At 32.5% G+C, this 21,707-nt stretch overlaps 1 protein-coding gene across 2 annotated transcripts; it reads left to right on the top strand.

Moving 5' to 3' along the window:
- Nucleotides 1-5,545: 5,545 nt before the first annotated feature.
- LOC127839321 (uncharacterized) lies at nt 5,546-19,401 on the top strand. Of its 2 annotated transcripts, none has more exons than XM_052367626.1 (17): nt 5,546-5,754; nt 8,110-8,254; nt 8,370-8,446; nt 9,575-9,707; nt 9,965-10,026; nt 10,507-10,597; nt 10,993-11,093; nt 11,599-11,670; nt 11,849-11,929; nt 12,088-12,159; nt 13,255-13,466; nt 14,221-14,320; nt 14,621-14,674; nt 15,118-15,161; nt 16,318-16,398; nt 17,079-17,243; nt 18,466-19,401. In XM_052367626.1, the coding sequence occupies exons 1-17, from the start codon at nt 5,679-5,681 to the stop codon at nt 18,577-18,579; spliced, it is 1,680 nt and encodes a 559-aa protein (XP_052223586.1). In that variant the 5' UTR covers nt 5,546-5,678; the 3' UTR covers nt 18,580-19,401. The 2 variants fall into 2 exon arrangements, with proteins under 2 accessions (XP_052223586.1, XP_052223587.1); XM_052367627.1 differs by having other exon boundaries at nt 5,547-5,754; nt 11,849-11,923.
- Nucleotides 19,402-21,707: the final 2,306 nt, after the last annotated feature.

Genomic DNA, 21,707 nt, shown 5'->3' with positions numbered 1-21,707 from the left:
GGCGTCGGGAAAAATGAAATTATCGTGATTTTAGTTATATTTTACTGTACACGGCTTTTATTTATATACGGTGCATTGATTTCACAATTAAACATTTAATAGTGATTTTTATTTTATTTTATTGTTATGAATATTGTCATTGGTAACAATTTGATAAAATATTAACAAAATATACTTTTTTCCTTTTAATATTTGTTCAAATAAATGCTCATTGGATATGTTGATACATTTTAACTACTTAAATCGTCTACAAGTCTTCACTGCATTGGACCTTTAATCAGCGGTGAAAGGCCAAAAAGTAGTCCCTATGTGCATGTACTAGCCGTCGGATATAGGCAAGGTGTGGAATAAACCTGATGTTTATCCAACGGGTCTTAATTTGTTATTTAAAATCATTTAGCTATATGATAAAATGTGAAATCCCCAACTACATGCTATGTTATGATTCATCGATCTAAACTATTATGTTTACGTTTCAAACATTTAATGCAGTGTAATATACGAACCTAGCAAGGAGATGTATTGATTGTTATATTAAATAGGCATTAACTAATTCAATTAAAATACGAAATACCGCAATCTCAATATAAATATATATTTACGTTTAAAGTATTTTTTCAACAAAGCAATCGCGGAAGAAAAATGTTTCCATTTCAGAAAAATACAAATTTTTCCACATTGGTAAAGAAAACAAATTTTGAAGATACTCTAGAAGGCGAACATGATTGGAATAAGACCATGACCTTTATTTCACTTGTAGGATTGTCTTTTGTATTTTATTGATATTTATCGTCATATGTATGCAAAAAGAGTGTTAAACCAATATCATACCAAGTCATATTTGAACAAGTATTCATTCAGGGCAGTTAAATTTGAAAGTTATGGATGAGTTATACAATTTATAAAATTACCACGTTTGTTATTTATTAATTTAAATTTATAATTGCATATAATTAGTGAAGGCATAATCAAAATACGGATATTATTTTATGCTTTCCGGTAGATTCTAAAGAAATATCAGTGAATTAAAACTGATAGAAATATCAGTAAATTAAAACTGATAATTCAATGTTTTAAACACTGGAAACAAACAGTAAACATTATCGAAGATTTTCTCTGTTCTACTGTGAAATGACATTATTTTTTATGTTATGACGTCATTGTTTAAGCGTTATTCTCCAGTTACAAAAAATCATGTGTTAGCATAAACAAAAATAAAACTTGTTGGAATCGCTTCACCACTTGTGAAATATATTATTTGATATGGTCACTCGTGAATTAGATGCGATATTCCAACAAATCCAACAAAACTCCTCTAATCGGATACATTCTATATGTTCCGAAATTCAGTCGTGTCGTAAGATTTTTGATAACACAAGTCCCTGTCAGACTCATTTATAAAAGAGGTGTAAAACGCGGCTTTAACATGAACATCTTAGTTTAGTAATTCTCTTAACTTCCTCAATTCGCTACATATTATATCATTGTATTATAATTGTATAAAAGCAACTTGATATTGTTACACTTATTGTTATACACGCTATTTATTTGTCCTTCGTCAAACAACTTAAAATTAGACAATGAGTGCGAACGCAAAACGTGTACGTGACCACTGCTATGAATTACGCCAGATTCATTCGTGTTTGAACTTACTTAGAATATTGCAATGTCTTACGGTGTCGATGCAACAACGATACTTTATATAAATTTAAACGTATTTTTAAGAACATTAATTATCCCATGGGTAACTGTTTACGTTAACTTATGTATAGATTTGTCAAACTTTATTGACACGTTATTTTTCAAAAAGAAACGAAACACGCATAAGTCATATATTTTTAGTATGTTATATTAACCATTAACATTATCAATGCTACATGAACATAATTTTGGAAATTCCCTATAAAATTCATAACTTTCAATTTTACCCAAAACGTTGCGCAACACTAAAGTATTTACTTCCTGGTATGTATTTTCTTCTACGATATGAAACAATGAATGCGTTATTGTCATACGGATCTGTTCAATATTAGAGATCTTCATTTTAAACGCAGAGAGTTAACTTGTTCAGCTACGCATAGATTCGAAACTAGTTTACCTGTATGTTACGGTGTCAGAGTATAATATTGATACGAATTCGTACGGCAACACAACTGCATCATTTCATTAAACGAATATACATATTGAAGGCCCTTCTCTATATAACATGTTAATTTTTCATGCCCCCGGATTGAATGATCGGGGATATATTGTTTTTGGCCTGTTTGTCTGTCTGTCTGTCTGTCTGTCTGTCTGTCTGTCTGTCTGTCTGTCTGTCTGTCTGTCTGTCTGTCTGTCTGTCTGTCTGTCTGTCTGTCTGTCTGTCTGTCTGTCTGTCTGTCTGTCTGTCTGTCTGTCTGTCGGTCGGTCGGTCGGTCGGTCGGTCGGTCGGTCGGTCGGTCGGTCGGTCGGTCGGTCGGTCGGTCGGTCGTCGTCCGTCCGTCCGTCCGTCCGTCCGTCCGTCCGTCCGTCCGTCCGTCCGTCCGTCCGTCCGTCTGTCTGTCTGTCTGTCTGTCTGTCTGTCTGTCTGTCTGTCTGTCTGTCTGTCTGTCTGTCTGTCTGTCTGTCTGTCTGTCTGTCTGTCTGTCTGTCTGTCTGTCTGTCTGTCTGTCTGTCTGTCTGTCTGTCTGTCTGTCTGTCTGTCTGTCTGTCTGTCTGTCTGTCTGTTTGTCTGTCTGTTTGTCTGTCTGTCATTGTATGTCTGTATGTCATTGTATGCGTCCCAAAGCTTTAACCTTGGTAATAACGTTTGCAATATCGATGATTGTAACTTGATATTTGGCATGCACGTGCATCTCATGGAGCTGTACATTTTGAGTGCCGAAAGGTAAATGACAAGGTCATCCTTCAAGGTCAAAGGTAAAAAAAAAATTCAAAGCGTCGCATTAGGGGGCAATGTGTTTTTAATAAACACATCTCTTGTTATTACAGTCATTTGAGCCAAACATCAACTTCCTTAAGTTTTTTTACAGACAGCCATGACAAATATATAACGCTTATTGTTTAAAGTAACTCTTAAACTATTCAATCATTTAAAGAGTAACCTTAATAATCATAAAAAAACAATCTTTGTAATGTTACTACGTTACTTTTAAAGCATGGTGCTAGATTTGATTGTTGTAGTAGGGACCCAGCTGAAAAAGCAGTGGCATCGTAATAACCACCATTTAATATTGCTATCACACGTAAGTCCTGCATATTCCTTTTTTCAAAAGGACTTGTTCACAGATGTGTATGTCCCCCAGTCTATACTGGGTGACATTTTGTTTTTGCCCTGTCTGTTGCTTTGTTGGTTTGTTGGTTTGTTTTCTTCAAACTTTAACATTGCCCACACCTTCTGCAATATAGAAGATAGCAACTTGATATTTGGCAGGCATGTGTATCTCATGACGCTATACATTTTGAGTGGTGAAAAGTCAAGGTCATCCTTAAAGGTCAAAGGTCAAATATATGGGGGGCATAATGATTCACAAACACTTCTTGTTTGAAAATTAAAAAAAATAATGAAAAAAAGGAAAATGTTGTAGTTTTATATATTTATAATAACGAGAAAGATCGAGGAGCAAAAACTTTGTCCATTAAAACGCACGCCTTTAAACCTATGTCGATTGCACGTGTATTTGCTTTAGTGTCGATTAAGACCGTCTAATACGCTTTATAATGATTACGATTTTGAACGATGATATCTAATAAACGAACATATATTTTAGATGTGTCTTAGATAATACTGTTTCTGTGCTTGTTTTAATGCATACACGTTTTGTTGAATGTCTTACAATTTTAATTGTTATTTTGCAAAACTGTAAACACGTCCCTTTATTATGTCATCGGATTTTTTGCGATATTTACTCAACGACAAATAAAAAAAAACATTAATTAGAAAAATTAAGTTAAAATTAGTTTCAATCTTGAAACGTCCTATTAAATGGAACAAGGTATGCAAATATTATTTACAACTGAAAAGTTTAAAGCGTTTCCTAAGACGTTTGAAGAAATTACGAAAGCGGACGGCTTATCATTGGACAGGTTCAATATGAATAAACAACATGAGCTTCGTATCATCACAAAAACTAAGCTTGTTTCGATTTTTTTCCAAATTGAGCAGTAATTATTCTGAAATAAACCCTGAGAAAATTTCTCTATTTTGCAAAATACAACTATGTGGTAAATTTCAAGTACAACAAATCGATGCACGATCGAACTCAAATAAAGATGTATTGAATTTACATCCTGTCCAAATAATGTGCCAAGTTATCTATTTGAATTATCCAATTTGTCTAAGGGACTTTATTAAATTAATCGCATAACATGTTTTCATATTGTTTAACATAAGTATTGCCGTTACATATGCGATCGCTTAGTCTAACGAATGAAAACATAATTATGTTTTGTTTCTGAACAATTTGACATAATTGTTTTGTCCTGTGTGCATGTTTCATTATTTTGTAATTTTTGCAAGTAATACGCAGTTCTTATCAAACCTCACTCCTAGCTCTACCATGATAGTTCGTTCTCTACTGCTCACGATACCTTATTATTTTATTTTCTGCAAATCTTAGTTCAAACATATTCATTAAGCTCGAATCTGTCAAAAGTCATATATTATTGTTACGATATTTCCTTTTTCAAAGCATTTCAAACGTTTATGAATAATACAAGACAATGCTACAATGTTGAGGAATGTTAAAGTAGCCTAATAATACAGAGGAAATGGTACTTGATCATCAAAACAAGTAGTGTTTTTTATCAATTGCAAATACTCGTCTTTTGGTAAGCCGAAAATTTGCTTTCAGAAACAGAACACCATGAAAGAACAAAATTCTATGAAGGAACACACACTAAAATTTTCGCAATACAGTTCTGATATGGTAGGCGCTTTTCCTTGGTATAGGCGTCAACATTGAACATATTAGCATACAAATACTCAATAAATCAATATCCATGTACCTATCTTATTTTTCATACATTGTTTGTTATACTTATTCCAGCGCACCTGAAAATTTACTTTTTTCAAACTTCAATTATTCTTTTTGTTGACTATGCCTTCTTTTAAAGAAAAGTTTTGCTCTTCGTTGACAAATATCTCTGTAAAAATTAAGTAAACAGCATGTTAAATTTAGTATCTCAAAAAATTATTATCAAATAAACAGTTAGGCTTCATCTCGATTTGATAGTATACAAGTGATAGCAAATTTGTGTCATTGCCCTGTTCACTTTTTTCGAGCTGGAACTCGACTTCGAAGAGAAAATGGTATAATTAAAATACGATAATATTTTATTAATTTTAAATGTTAGCTAATATTTATATATAGTTTCATTAGATGTATTAGTTTTTAACTAGTTTAACGTCTTTTAACAGTCTGGCCAAAAATAAACTATAATCTTAGATGCCCTTATCACTTAAATCAGGACGTGTCTTGAGATCTTTGATAGCACAATAACCTGTCTTTTAAACGTACTTCAAAAGCGCAAAATACACAGATTCACCTCCTTAAGTTATTTGATATTTCAAACCTCCTGGATATTCAAAATCTGATCATGACACAGTTATTATATAAACACGACTTCGGGTGTGTACATCGCGAGTGTAAACGTTAAAATACTTTACTTGCTTGTGTATAAGTACAGAGCATTCAAAAATGAGTGAAAACGGAGACAGTTTATCTGACCATAGTTATGAAAATCTACCCCCAAAGAATGACCAGCTGACTGCAGGTAAGTCTTTACATACTTGATGGACACATCTTAAGATTTTAAAATAACGTATAACATGTTATAACAAGTTATTAATTTTATGATTTGAAGATGTCACTAATATCATTAACTTATTGCAACAACTGTTGTAGTTTATATTGCAGAGTTGATAGCATGACAATAGGTTTAGTTGGTATGATTAATAAAGTTGAGTGTGTATTATTTATATACACCACATTATACATATTGCGAATCAGAAAGTGAACCAAAATGATCTCATGGCTTTCGTAAACAAACCATTTTTCAAATTGTATTCACTCATTGGGCGTTAGTATTTATTGCTATCATTTTAATCTAAAATTATTAGGAAGGTGTTAATTTAATTTCACTGATATTAAGGTTAAACTTAGAAGTTCAATGAATAATGGTTCCAGACTTATGTGTTTTATGCTATCTGAACCTAACTTATATAATCGAGGCCTTTTAGTTTCGTTTTGACAACATCGACCGTTAAACCGTTGTTCGATGAAATAAGACAGTAAATCGGATGTTTGATTAGGTGAATCTGAGCAGATCCTTGCGTATGGTGAAATTTCGTAATCAAATTGAATTTTGAAAGTTTATATTCACCAGCATACATTCTTATTTTTATTTCCGAGTGTAATTTGAGTTTAACAGATACAATTCCTTCGACTTTGTTTTTGTTTTTTAGATATACCACAATTAAGCGGGGCACGTTTTTTACAACACTTATTATACTAATTATACATAATATATGCAACAGCACACACCTGATAAGGAAAGCAATTATTTTAATAATTTGCAAGTTCTTTTTATTGTTACCAAATACAAATACAATAAAATGCGTGAACACAGCATGTTAAAAACATGTCATGATCGAAAAAACTATACAAGAGTTGTAAAAAACATTCAACATCTGTACGAATAGGATAATTAGGTATATATGTTTTATATTTTAGCATGTATTTTTATAAGTTATAACTAATATTCTGCGTGTTTGGTTTAGCGAATATCGGGTGGAAGTTATGTCGTCAAAAAGAATGAATGCCGTTTTTGTATTCCTTTCATATGTTCTAAATATGACATTTCAGTGTCACACATCAATACGACACACGGTTCTCTTCACACACATTTCATTAATACTAACACGTGAACGGGTCTTTAAAAATGTTTTAATCTAGTACTTAATAACAAACAAATCATCGCCGTTCTATAAAAGGACAATTAATGCACGTGATCGACCAGAATGTATAAAAAAAACATTTCGCAATGAATATAACATGTCGATTGAAAAATGAGGGTTTTTGACACACATTTTTAAAAGAGCAGATGCACGATGGAATCAAAGCAAGAATATACTGAAAATAATTGTATGTAATGTCTCTATTTCACTTTTTTTGAAACAAAATAATTATAATAATAATGATTGAAAAACTCAATATATTCATCCGTTCTATTAATTTAATTACAAACTACCATACTTGTTCTGGCTGTTTGGTTGCGTCCGCGTGTTCCTTTTGTTTTTACCAATGTATCTAACCTTGATGACACCCAATTAATCATTTCTTTTTTTATTTATCCAAACATATTAATATAATAAAATGTAAGAATAAGTGTTATATAAAGAAATATACTATATCGAGTACATATTAATTAAAAAATATATGTTTATCTTTTTTCTGTACACAATCAACTTTGTTTTATTGTGGTGCTCAATCCAATTTACTGATTGTAAATGCAAGATTATAAACTCTTTAAAAAAAACATAACATATGTCTTGAGGCTGTTGATAAGTTATGTTATGGACGAAAAAAATCGCTTAAAGTTTTTTGCCATTCTTCTTTTTAGAGTGTTGTTATTTTTATCATTCTGCTTTCTGTTTACACGTTTTAAAATTCATAAAGATAATCAAGATAGCCAAGTTGTATCATAACTGAAACCAGAATGTAAATACAATCTTTATTAATACATATGTCATCCGCTTATTCAATCATAATCCTTTTGTATGCATTAAAGTATGTTTTTTTTATTGTTTTAATTTTATGAAAAACGCTCCGATGCCGTATCCTCTTATGTTCGAGATGTTATGACAGTCCCTCCCCTATTGTTCATGTTATAAATTTCTTGAGTAGGAAAAAGATTGAGACATTCAAATGGAACTACTAACTTTCTTATTTCATCTGTAAAATTTAATTTCCGCAAATTTTACGAAATTTAGTTTATTAATGTTCGTCACACTGTGTATACAAAATGTGTCAACTATAACTTTAAAAAGTATTGTCTCAAATCAAAGATGGTCGTCAAATGATTGTGTAATAATGCCATTTAAAGGTATGGATGATGATATTTTTAAAGGAACCAGCTCTGAAGGACGCTCTCTACCTGAACATTTCAAAGCGACTCGCTTGAAGTTTCAACAAATGGCGACAGTGGACATGGATGTAGGTCCTAAGCCAAAGACGATGTCTGCGAAACACGTTCGTAAAACCAAACTGAATATGTGAGTTATGAACGTTGTCTTTTTGCAATGACTAATAGGGCCAATTTAAAATTATAAAATCATTCGGTTTTGTGTTCATGAATACATAACAAGTCAAATGATGGTACCATTACAGGCAGCCTGATGTGAGACCAAAAGAGAATAAAACGGATACGAAGCAATGTCCATCTATACCAAACCAGTCATCGACAGGTATTCTATCTACAGAACGAGGATTGGGTTTCAAGTTTATTAAATGTTTGACTTGTTGGATGTATTCCGGTTTTTTAAACAAATAATTCAGTAGAAAAAACTCAATACTCGGATTTATCTAACACATACGAGCGTGTCAAAGGAAATATTACTGTCGTTCAAGTTACCTCGGTGCGTTACATCGTTTCTTCGTTTTCTGACAATGTTCAAATAGCTCCTGTAAACATATATTGACTTAGTTCCTCTCTGACCAAGGCATGCTTTCTTTTCTTACATCGTTACACATTTTTGTTTGGTCATTTGTACACTAGCGGACTTGATATCCGTTTTAAACAGGTGGCATTGTTTTGATTTGCACTTTATAGTTTAACCCGTCTGAAATTAGTATTACTGTATACAATACATAGGTATGAAGAGATATAATTAACCCGAATTAAAACCACGAAGTTGGTGTCTATTTTATTTCGAAACAGATAAATATGGAACCCAGAGGTGAAACCATATCAATGTCAGAATGATATAATTACATAAACGTTATCATGAACGATATCGCTTTCTATCATAATTGTATAATTTTGTATAGGTAAATCACTTGACAATCAATATCAACAAGATTAAAGATAGGGCCACCTGAACGGATAATCAAACAAATTGATGTGTTCTACGAGTAAAAGCAATAACCAAAATTAGAACGACATTATTCAGACATAACGTACAAATATTCATTCGTAGGCTGTTTGAAATGGTTTAAAGTACCAAACTGTAGATCATTTTTGTATTTTGTATGATTAATATTTCCAAGTATAACGATCTCATTCACAGCCGGATAAAGGTTTTTAACTGAATTCATTCACATGAAACAAATAACCCTTTCATCCTTTGGCATCTGAAAAATGAAATATGACAAACGTGAAGTAAACACCTTCATAACTCGATTTCTGTACATTCTGCTCTTTATTAGTATAGTTCAAATGGTCCCATCATTTCTGTAATTGTTCTTTTGAATTATATTCATGACTTAATCATCATTTTGTGAAGATGTTTTTTTTTATTAATGTAACTTCTTAAATGTAATTTCTGCGTTTGTTTCCATACTTGATTGCCGATAAATTCCATGGTTATCACCAGATGTATCGCGTAAAAACGGACAAGGCATACGCAAGCCACACGAGGTTTGCGCAGATGATGTAATGCCATTCGAATCTCGAGTCAAGCCACCGATACCAGGCCCTAGACATCGTAGTATAGACACGTGCACCATGTAAATACTATTTAAAGAAATACTTGTTAATCGTTTAGAGATGCAAATGAAACGACACTTTATATACATATGTATATACGTATACACCATTATTTACACATTTACAAATTGAAACTGGAATTACCGCAGTTGGGATTAACCGTCGTTTAAAATGAATACTGTTTATTTAAATGTGTAAATAGTAGTCATTGTGCTATTCGTTATTTACATTAATTGTTTTGATATGTGTGTATTTGTTGCCATTATCTGCTGTTTAGATCCTCAGAAGGAGCATCTGGGGGATATCCCATAGACTCAGTTTCAATGCGTGTGTCTAGTGGTAATAAGTATATTTTACTTTGATTAAATTGTCTCACTAACCGAACAATATTATGTTAATTGACGTCATGTAAGCTGCCAACTTACTAAAACAACAATCTACTACAACTTGATACGTTTTATATGCTATTGATATATTATACTTTATTTGTCTATTCACTTATTCAGTTTATTACTAAATGGTTATTTCAACGATATTATCACGATATATGGAGTCATCTTGCTATAATGAAAAAATGGGAATTAATGGACGCTTTCAAAAACGTTACAGTCGATGAAATTGATAAACAACTACAATGGGCATTAATTTATCCACAACAAGTTGCCTATTCTTCTAATTTAATCATAATAAGAATTCTTTTTGGTAAAGATAACGTTACCTTTGATACATAAAATAGAACCGTTCAGAAAGTATGACATAACTAAAACATCTAACGTGACAAATTATATCTCTTCATAACATTTCATTGTTATATAATAGGCAGTAACATAGAACAAGCAGTAGCTCAAGCATCTTCATACACAAAGACAAATACAAATATGAAAGAGCGGCTCTGTTTTGGGCAAGATAGGTAAGGAGCTTATGAATGTTTTATATACAAACATACTCTCGCTTTGAACATTTCTAAATTAATGGCATAAATTATTATTGCTTTTCCGTGCAATTTGGATGTTGATTTTGTACACTATATAAATATGTATTACATTAAATATGTATTGCAACAATCAATTGTAATAACACAATCCTAAGTAAAGTAACAGGTAGATCACAAACGGGTTATAACCAGGAAATAAAATTCCAACACATCAAACTCTTTTTATTGACTATTTATCCAACCAATAAAAGTATGTTATATTCCTTTTTTGTAATCTTTTAAGACATTAGCACAATGCACATTGCCCAATTGTGAGTTTTCATTTAAATGGTTACTGAACTGTTTAAACGGGTGTTTCTGTTTAATTGTAGCGCAAATGAAATACCGTATGGTGGAAGCGACTTTGTTCAAGTTACGGGTAGTCATAAAAAACATATTTTGTGTCAGCCAAACCAAACATCAGACCAAGAAGGTAATATAACAGACTGTTGATACAAATGTGAAAAAAATAAACCTTTACTACGTGTGTGCAGCTGCGTTTAATTGCTCTTTTAATACAATTAAATCATTTTACTACGTTTAGACAATGTATACCTTGCTAGCTGTTACTAACTACCAACAACAAACTGCTCAATCATACAGATCTGTAGTAAAGCTATAAATAACGGAAAGAAAAAGAATGACATTGTCTAGTAATTATAAATTTTGCCATATATGCATGTCGTTATAGCAGTCACTGTCTTTACAAAAAATAATCCTGTTCAAAATTGAAAAGCGTGCGTAATCACTCAAAACAGGTAGATATATGTAACGACCAGGAAATATAGTATAAAGACTTGGTTCCTTATGTTCTTCACGTTAATAAGTTTCATTTTTATTTATAATTCAATACTTAAATGAATTGATATAAGTATGATTTTACTTATGATTAAAATGTGGTATATATTATACTTGGTATGCTTCAAAACATGTTGCAGAGAAAAGAAATGACCTGCAGGGTAAAAGGTCTGCTTTCCAGGACCTACATATCCATGTGCATTTCTATAATGGTAAGCAAACTGAAAGGCAGAACTGTGGTTGTAAACTTCCTAAGACTTTACAACTGGATATTCCAATTTTGGTTTTAATTTATTGTTTGTATCATCTCGCAATCTCCGTTATCAACTGTTTCTAGTGCGAGTTGAATGTACGACTCATTTTTGTCTAGGCAATTTATAATTCACGCAGATGATGGCAAAAACCACGACCAGAACGGTACGATTGGTGACAAGTTTGAGGACGATGATTCAGCGAGCCAAAGCAGTACTCGTATATAATCCTTACACTTTTACCACATTGTATAACTATAACCTTAACTATGTATTAACATAGGAAATATTTTAAATAAAAACACATCGCGGCATTTGCTGTCAATATTTGTACTATATATAAATTGAATTTCTGGCCGTTACCGTGTTTATTTTCAGGCCGAATGAGACAATCGGCAGTTCCATCTCGAGGAAGACATCCTATTCACATCCATATTCATGGGGACAGCAGTAAGTTGTATGGATGGATTACATTTCATATAGATGATATGTGTTGAGTGTCATTACATGCAGTGTATTTGGAAGCCAGTTATATGACGTCATATTTTTAAAAACATGTCGCTCATCTATTTAGTGTGGAAAATGTGCTTTATCGTTATCTCTTTATTATATTATTAATACAATTTTAGTATTTATTTCCTGTCAATTAACGCTTGAATTTTAAGCTTGCTAAGGGGTCATTTGCCTCTTATGAAAGACAATACTTATCTTTACTTCAATAATGATTTCATTTCGTCCTAACTATACAATAGAACAATAATTGGTTACGCGTCTTAACAGCTAACCGATTTCTCTCCCTAGCTATTGACTAGAATTATGGAACAGTAGATTATTAAGACATCACAAAATATAATTTATTTAAAATTAACTCTCGTGATAATGCGATCATATAACAAGCCATATGCTTGTTGAAACCGTAAAACTACAAAGGTAAAGTTTTTCATGAATTATCAGGCAAATTAAACAAAATATATTAATTTACATCGTCATTAAATAATAGCAAGAGCAAATGTATATAATTTTATGCCAGTCACATGTAGAAAGGTTTAGTTTTGTTAAACAGTGTATTATACGCAACATTTATGGAAGTCTTTAATGTCTTATCCGCACGAAATGAACATTGTTGTGTCCAAATAGAAATATATTTAGTCCCTTTGTCAATATTTTAAGTCAATATGTCATTATATTGGGTGCTAGTGTAAATATATTATGTCAAGCCACCCTTATATTGAGCCAACGAACCCATATATCATGTCGATGTGACATTATATTTTGTCAATACGTCATTATATGAGGTGCATTTGTCAATATTTTATGTCAAGCCACCCTTACATTGAGTCAATATGTAGTTATATTGGGTCAATTTATCAATATATTGTGTCAAACCATCCTTATATAAAGTCAATCGGTCATTATAGTGGGTGCTTTTGTCATATATCATGTGAAACCATCCTTATATTAAGTCAATCTGTCATTATATTGCGAATGGGTGCTTTTGTCATTATATTATGTCAAACCACCCTTATATTCTTTCTGTCTATGCAGTGGATATCGTAAAACAAAAACAGACGCCAAAACAGAGATATGAGACAGTAGACATAGACAGTGACTCGGAAGATACTGAAAAAGAATATTCACCATTAAACGATGAATCCGTTTTCAATGAGATCAATGTCATTTCATCTTCGCCTCCTGAACCTGCTCCGACAGTTCCTCCAAGGAAGCCCATCACATCGAATGCACCGTCCTGCCTAGATGTAAATGAAACATAAATAAATGCAACTCGATCGCACAATCATCATAAAACATATTTAATGCAATACTTTCAAATATAAAATAGTTTATTTCAGTCACCCTTAAATGTTTGAAGTAACTTGTTTGTTTTTTTCATAATGATATCATGTATACGTATAATGTATGCCAATCAAAAGCTGACCATTAAATTACATCCCATTTGTTTCTGTGACGTAGTCACACTCAACCTTTGATTAAGTCTGCAATTAGGAAATTCAACATCGATTTAATCATTTAGTTCACTCGTATTCCATAACATATGTAAGGGCTTATGCTTGACTGTTTGACTTACCTTGGCTATGCACTTGTTCACTGTGTAGTTGCTGGCACATGGTTATTCTCTTGTTAATAACAGTAGCTGGTTGTGTGTCATAATGTGACGGAAAATACACGTATTTACCTATTTACTTAAAGCTTCTGGTGTAAAACCGCCCGAGATTTATCAGTCAACGTATTTATTCACAAATGTTCTACCTTACAGTATTGTTTTTATTATGCATGTATTTACACAGAGTACAGATGAATCCAATGATGCTATTCTTTGTTGAATATTTTACTAAAATTTAATAAGTATGACAGCATTTCAACCCCGTTTTATTCATGAGGTATCTTTTGTTTCATAGGACAAGGTTTGTGTTCATAAAACTTTCGATTGCATTGTATTATACATCTTTAAAACATATCATTGATTCAAGTGTCTGTTTGTTTTTTCGTCAGAAAGCTTATGAAAAACCTGACGATTGGAGATACGACGATGGAAAATCTACAACCAAATCACAGCAGTCCTCTTTTGTACCAGAAAGAAAAGCCAGGACAGGTTATCTTTACCATATAAACCACAAATCGAGGATATATAAATAGTATCAAAGTTATAATCAACATTGTTATCAATAATAATAGACTACATACTGTTGTTGTGCTAAACACGTTGTAAATAAATTGTATTACAAGATATAACTTACCCCTCGGTTAACAATTATTTGTTAACGCCGTATCACTAGGGTGCATGATATGTTTTGATAATACATTCACACAAATTCGTCCAGTTTGTAAATTATGCACACTGTTAAAAATGCATTATACTTAATACACAATTAATACTAAAATTATGTTTAAGGAACTCCTTCCTGGATTCTACCATACAAAGACTACGACCTTCCAGACGCGAAAGGTATTATGTTGTATGTATTTAATACGGTATCAGCAACAGTTAAGAAAATGCAATTATATTCATAATCCCGAATATTTACACGTTGGTCGGTCCAGCACGGTTTTGAGTTAATAAGTGTTTTCAGAGACTGTTCCGTCAAATAACCAACACATGTCAGACTGAATGGCTTAACGCACTTTTAATCAAACTTTCTTCCTGATAGCTATGCTTGAAAATGTGTAAATATAAACATGCTATTCTTCAGCATATAATAACGTGAGTCGATATAAGTCCCTCGTAATTTTATTTAATACTATAGTAAGATACATTTATCTAGGTAAAAACTAGTACTCACTTAAACATACTTTAGGAAATGTGTATGCATAGCATAGTTATAGATGCTGCTGTAAAGTTCACAGTTCAAATGAGAAACTCTTTATCAAGCATTAATGTTTGTTTTTCAGTTTTGGAGATCTTTAACTCGGACCAGTCTTTGAAAAACCAAGTGGTATGTACAAATACGTTTCATGGGTTCATTCGCAAAAATAAATACACATCTGCCTGATGCAAACATAAGTGACTTTTTTTCAATCGGAACGAATTCCCTGTTTCCACACGTGTGCGAATTCTCACGACTAATACATATCATCATGAAACATAAGTGGTAAGCATAACCAGTGTTGCAATATTAATCGTATCAAATGAAACGGAACCAGCATTTTAATATCATGAATGCCCACTGTATATTCTGTTGAACTACAGTAACGTTATTTTACATTATCACAATTTAAATATACTTGCATTTTAATGTTGAAGGTAATATACAAAATAAAATATTCAGTGTATATAGCCTATGACATTAATTTTATTTTACGATACGTATTCACAAGTGGCACGTATTTGTCAGATATCCCTTTTTGACAGACAACAAAAGTGTGCAGTGTTAAATAATAATTATAAATCTTTAGAGTGTTGTTTTAGATAAATTAGGAAAAATATATATATATACTGATCTCGTTTTTCACTTATTTAATTCCAAATTTTACTTTGTATTTGGCTGCACTATATTTTAAAATAAAGAACTGATGGAAAATGTTATTTATACTCACGTTTTTTTAAATCAAATATAATGTTTGTATATGTATGTGTATTGTACAGATAATTATTAAATACATATATTGACAAACAGAGTAACAATTCGTTTACAACTAAACTGAGAACTTGTTTTTAAATAACAGATAGAGGAATTATAATAAAAAGGGAGTACACACACCGAGATGTAATTTTAAACTCTAAAGAACTGCAACATTGATTATTCAAATAACGTCTTAGATAACGATTTGCGAGTTTACAGTCTTTCTAAGTTTTCCATTTTTCATGAAAAAGAATTTCATATTAAAACATAATTCTGATCACCTTTCAATTCTGAAAATAATATTTACTTCTTATATCATGTTCTATTGTCATGTCAATTGATTTGATTGCTCATTTGGAAAAGTTGATATGGAGTTATAACATAGCATCGACTATCCGATTTTACTTACACGTGAATCGCTTTTACCAAAAGAATTCTTTCAAAGTATGCTTTTGTTTTATTTTGTGTAAGACTGATTCTGTTAAAGTTGATAGCATGCACATTCTACAATGTGTTTATCATTTTTCAGATGGAGCTGTATGGCAATCCATGGTTTTACCTGTACCCAGACGTTAATGATGCTCATAAATACCTCAGTTTGAGGAATGAAGTACGTATAATACCATGATAAGTTCATCATGAATAAATTGTCTCATATGTCTGACATCATTTTACAAAACAATTGAGTAAAGAAAATACAGCCATTGCCCTCTTTACTCCTCGAGCTTTGGTTTGACAAATGCATATGCATTTAATATATTCTAAAGGGCAAAAACATACAAATGTCCATACTTCAGCCAAACGGGTGGCATCAAAATGTATCTTCAACCATTATCTGCAAATGAAGGTCTGAACTATCTGGCAAGCTTGCAAAAAGGCTTTAAGAACATGCAGTGTAGAAGATCTATCTTTTATATCAAGAACACATACTTGGCCGCAAATCTGAGGCAAACTTAATTTGCCTATTTATATTCGCCAACTAATTAAGGTTCACTGAGCTGTGTGAGTTTGAGGGACATAAACCCATAAGTTAACAGAGACTTTAAAAATACTTTTTATTTTAGAAAAATAGACAATTTGTCATAATTTTGCAAAGTAGCTTGTATCAAACAGTACAATAATTTACTCATAGCGGTCATTCAACTGTAGACGTTTGATAACCCAATCGTTGAAGATGTATTGAAAACACATGCGGTGAGACTTCGTTGTGTGGGGCAAAATTAAAACGTGTGACAGTTGAATATTATCACTTTTAGTGTCGTACACAATATGGTTAACACTTGTTTTCAGGATGGTTGCTTTGCACTTGTGGCTGAAAACATCGAGGGTAGCCCTTTTCAACCGTTCACCATCACTGTGATCAAAGAAAAGAGACATATTCGCGTACCAATATTAAAAACAACCTCTGACGATAGCCATTCGCCATCTAAACTGATGTTATTTGATAAATCCTATGTAAGTAATTGAATTTTAGACGTTCGCAGGGATAATGGGATTGTAACGATCTGCATATGATTAATGAGCAGTTTCTTTAAGTCTGTGTTACCCTCCAGAATTTATTAATTATTTAATATAAAATTGAACATTCTCAAAACATGATGATGAAAATAAATATATCACAGAAGTATAAGAGACGTGTTATTAGAATGAGTCGCACAAAAATGCTGATCAGATTTGTTAAGCTAACCTAAACTTGAATTATCCATAGCGTGCATGCGTTGTCAATCTATACCAGCGTCCGGCATTGACAGACAATTGTCGAAAATTTGTATTTCGTTTTCTCTCTAGAATCCATAATGTTTGGTCAATTTCGATCAAACTTGCTCGTAATGCTTATCTTGACAATATCAAAGCCAATGTTTAATAAGGGTCAAGTGATGTCAAAACTTGATCTAAGGGTCACATAAAAAACTGGTTAAAACTTAATGCGACACATTTAATATGTAATATTGTTGAACATTTGTCAAAATATTTATTTTGAAATAATAAATAATAAAAATCATAAATTTCAAGTTCAAATTCACGAAATATACAAGAACAATATTACTACTCTGGATTCTACATTTACGCATCAAAAGTGATAACAGATTGTGTATACTTGTATTTTCAATCGTGTCAAAAACTAGGTCACCGAGTAAAGTATCCCTATTTCTGTATTTTGATAGTTCTTAATGACCTTTATATCCCACTTGTTATTTAATGCTATCAAATTCTTATATTGAATTTGCACAAATTCACACAAAAAATTGTCCACATACTCTTTCAATAGACATATACAAACATGATTTGTCACCAATTTCAGGGCCGTACCCAGGAAATTTTGATGCTCAGTGTTTAATTAGACCTGACAAAATGCGATTAAACAGATGATACTAATGAAATTGACACTTTACAATGCATAAATGAATTGTTTAGCTCAGATTTTAAACAGGCGTTCAATATTCATTATCCCAATTTGTGATGCTGTTAAAAGAGTATTTTAATCAATTGTATTAGTTTAATTGATGTTTTAAGTAAAGGTAAAACGTTATGAAAAACTACGTAATTAATTATTGAATGTAATCTGCATAAACAAAAAGAGTGCCAAATACAAGATGGTATTACACAATTACCAAAATTAATAAATGTTAACGACCACAACCAGACGTAAATTGTGTTAGTTATTTTGTGTTTTCAGGACACCATTGTCGAACTTCTTGACGATCTGATTTGCAACAGCAACAAAGAGCTTGGTTTCAAGTTAAGAAAGCCGAACGATGCATCTAAATATCAAACCAATACTTCATCGTAAAAGAGTGTTAAGTAGAAGAGTGTTACGTTGAGTTTGCATCTCATCATGCACATAACAAACAAAGAACACAGGCGAAATTGAAACGCATTACTTCTTCATTGTGTAAATATAGGGTCGTCGTAGCGTAATGGATACGGTGTCCACCCAGTTGCTGGGAGGTGACGGTTTCGATCCCAAATGTGGAGCGTTCTCTAAATCTCTCTAAAGACACCAAGAACTGGTTCTAGGCCCAGGAAACGGACTCGAGAGCGTTTCAATAAGCCTGAGGCTTTCTATGCAACCGAGCTAAAATAAATAAAGAAAATAAATCATCAGGTTTAATTAAACATGAGCTTAAATAAATTGGTTTAACCTACTATCTTCCTCAGACGGTATTATGTCGTCTGGCTTATTTAAAACATCTTGTTTTACAATCTAGAAAATAATAACATGATTTCATGGATGGTGTTTTTAATAATGCGTATGCCTTTGCCGCGTGGTTTCGTTTTATAAACACTTTCACAATCAAAATGTGCGATTCATCCCGTTCGCTTTCAGGAATGCAAAGTGACACTTATTTTTCAGTATTTGTCTGTAGTTTTTATAACCGTGCATTCAATTGTCGGCCGGTTAATAAACATGTGTTAAAATATATTATATCTGTATATATTAAAGTGTGTGTTCAACGTTCTCTCCTAGATAGGATTTAGCAAAATTATGTTTCAGTACGCATACTTCTCACAATTTGGAAGTAAATGTATACATAGTGTAAAAACAATTTATAATTAGTAATAATGTGAAATATATTTTGTTTATAGTAAGAATATATAAATTACAACCTTAGTTTATTTTTCTGCGTATAACCGAAGCCCTGGACGCCTTATCTGGAGCCGGAAAGAGTAGACCCACTTATTTTGTTTTGTCTATATTATTTTTATTCACTACTTTATTTTTTTTGTGTAGTTCCTATTACGTTATAAATTTATTGTTGACTTCACAAGGAAAATGGCATTTGTTTGTATTTGCTGTATTCTGTTTTTAACGTTGTTTGCATTTTAATTTATACTTTTTTGTAATGAAATATGAACTTATAAAGATTATAAAAAACGGAAATATTGGTGATACAAAGAAAACAATACAGTACCAGCATCAATTGTAAAAAAACTGTCAACAAAATAAAATCTGCAAAAAATGCCGAAACACCGGAATATATACTTCAATTAGAAAATTACACACACAAAATCTGCGCCGACAAGAGGTCATTTATAGCTCGGCGTTTTCGGAGAAAACCCGAGGTATTGTAATAGCCAGCTCGTCTTGTCGTCCGCCGTCCGCCGTCCGCCGGCGTCGTGCTAAAACCTTGACATTTTGCTCTAAAATCAAAGTGCTTCCACCTACAACTTTGAAACTTTATATGTAGATGCATCTTGATGAGTTCTACATGCCACACCCATTTTTGGGTCACTAGGTCAAATGTCAAGGGCACTGTGACCTCTAAAAAAAAAAAATCTGACAAGCGTTCATTTATTCAAAACTGCACTCGCAGCCGAGCGTTGGCACCCGTTATGCGGTGCTCTTGTTATTTGTGTATTGCTGATATACACAAGCTGCACAATCAGGATGTCTTTTATACTAATATATGGCAAACGGGAAATACTTTCATAGCATGCGGTCCACCTGTTACGACATAATATGATGATTTTGTAAGAATAAGGCTCTTATTTTTTTAACAAAGTTAAACGGATGTTTTAATCCGTATGGTGTGTGTAAGAAACAGTTCCTGAGTGTTCTTCTTATTTTCATATTGCTTATCTGATTAATACACATTTCGGCATCGAATAATAGCTTTATAGCCATACGCGCATCGAGAAATATGTGAATATTGCATTATATTGCCACATTCGTTGATATGTGTGTAGTGTTACAAAATGGTACAGTTTTTAATGGCTCAAATAACAAGAGGGCCACGATGGCCCTGTATCGCTCAACTGCTGAAAAAAGGCTGAAACAAATATTCTCTGCATGTGCAAATACTTAAATATAGGCCCTGTTTAAGCACATGTACACTTTTGTGACCCCTTGGGCTTGGTCAAATTTAATCCCAGGGGACTTATTTGAGCAAACTTTGTAGAGGACTACTATATCTCACTACATGTACATACAAAATATGGAAGCCCTAGGTCCTACAGCTAAGGACAAGAATATTTTTAAAGTTTTCACAAAATAAGCAAGATATAAGCGTATATAATGCTCAAAGGGCATAATTTGAACAGACTTGGTAGAGGACTATAAGATGTTACTGCATACCAAATTTGGTAGCCATAGTCTGAATGGTTTTCGACAAGAAGATTTTTTAAGATTTCACAAAATAGGCGCTTTATAAGCGTTTATTCAATTTTATGACCCCCCAGGGCAGGGTCAAAGTTGACCCCAGAGGCATTATTTGAACAAATTTGGTAGAGGTTTATTAGATGTCACTACATACTGAATTTGGTAGCCCTAGGCCCAATGGTTATGAAAAAGAAGATTTTAATGTTTTCACAAAATAGGCCCCATATAAGCGTATGTTCAGTTTTGTGACCCCCCGGGCAAAGTCAAATTTGACCCAAGGGACATAATTTGAACAAACTTGGTAGAGAACTATTAGATGTCATTACATACCAAATTTGGTAGCCCTATGCCTTATGGTTAAGGACTAGAAAAAATTTGAAAGTTTTCACAAAATAGGCACTATATAAGCATATAATCGATTTTGTGGCCCCCAGGGCAGGGTCAATTTTGACTCCTGGGGCATAATTTGAACAAACTAAGTGGAGGACTATACAATGCTATTACGTACCAAATTGTTTAGCCCTAGGCCTAATGGTTATGGACAAGAATTTTTTTAAAGTTTTCACAAAATAGGCATTTTATAAGCATATGTTCAATTTTGTGACCCCCGGGACAGGTTCAAATTTGACCCCAGGGATAAAATTTGAACAAATTTGGTAGAGGACTATAAGATGTCACTACATACCAAATTTGATAGCCCTAGGCCGGATAGTTATGGACAAGAAGATTTTTGAAGTTTTCACAAAATAGGCCTTATATAAGCATATGTTCAATTTTGTGATCCCCCGGCGCAGGGTCAAATTTACCCCAGGGGCATA

This window comes from Dreissena polymorpha, chromosome 7 (genome assembly GCF_020536995.1).
Source record: "Dreissena polymorpha isolate Duluth1 chromosome 7, UMN_Dpol_1.0, whole genome shotgun sequence".
NCBI lineage: Eukaryota > Metazoa > Mollusca > Bivalvia > Myida > Dreissenidae > Dreissena > Dreissena polymorpha.
Note: the sequence above shows the minus strand (reverse complement) of the source record. Positions and strands in the feature narration are given on the sequence as shown.

Bases quoted from the DNA above. Each gene is read 5' to 3' on its own strand.
- LOC127839321 (XM_052367626.1), top strand. From the start codon at position 5,679: ATGAGTGAAAACGGAGACAGTTTATCTGACCATAGTTATGAAAATCTA. The intron at 13,467-14,220 runs GTAAATGAAACA...TTTTTTCGTCAG, and splicing joins ATGCACCGTCCTGCCTAGAT to AAAGCTTATGAAAAACCTGA. The intron at 16,399-17,078 runs GTACGTATAATA...ACTTGTTTTCAG, and splicing joins ACCTCAGTTTGAGGAATGAA to GATGGTTGCTTTGCACTTGT.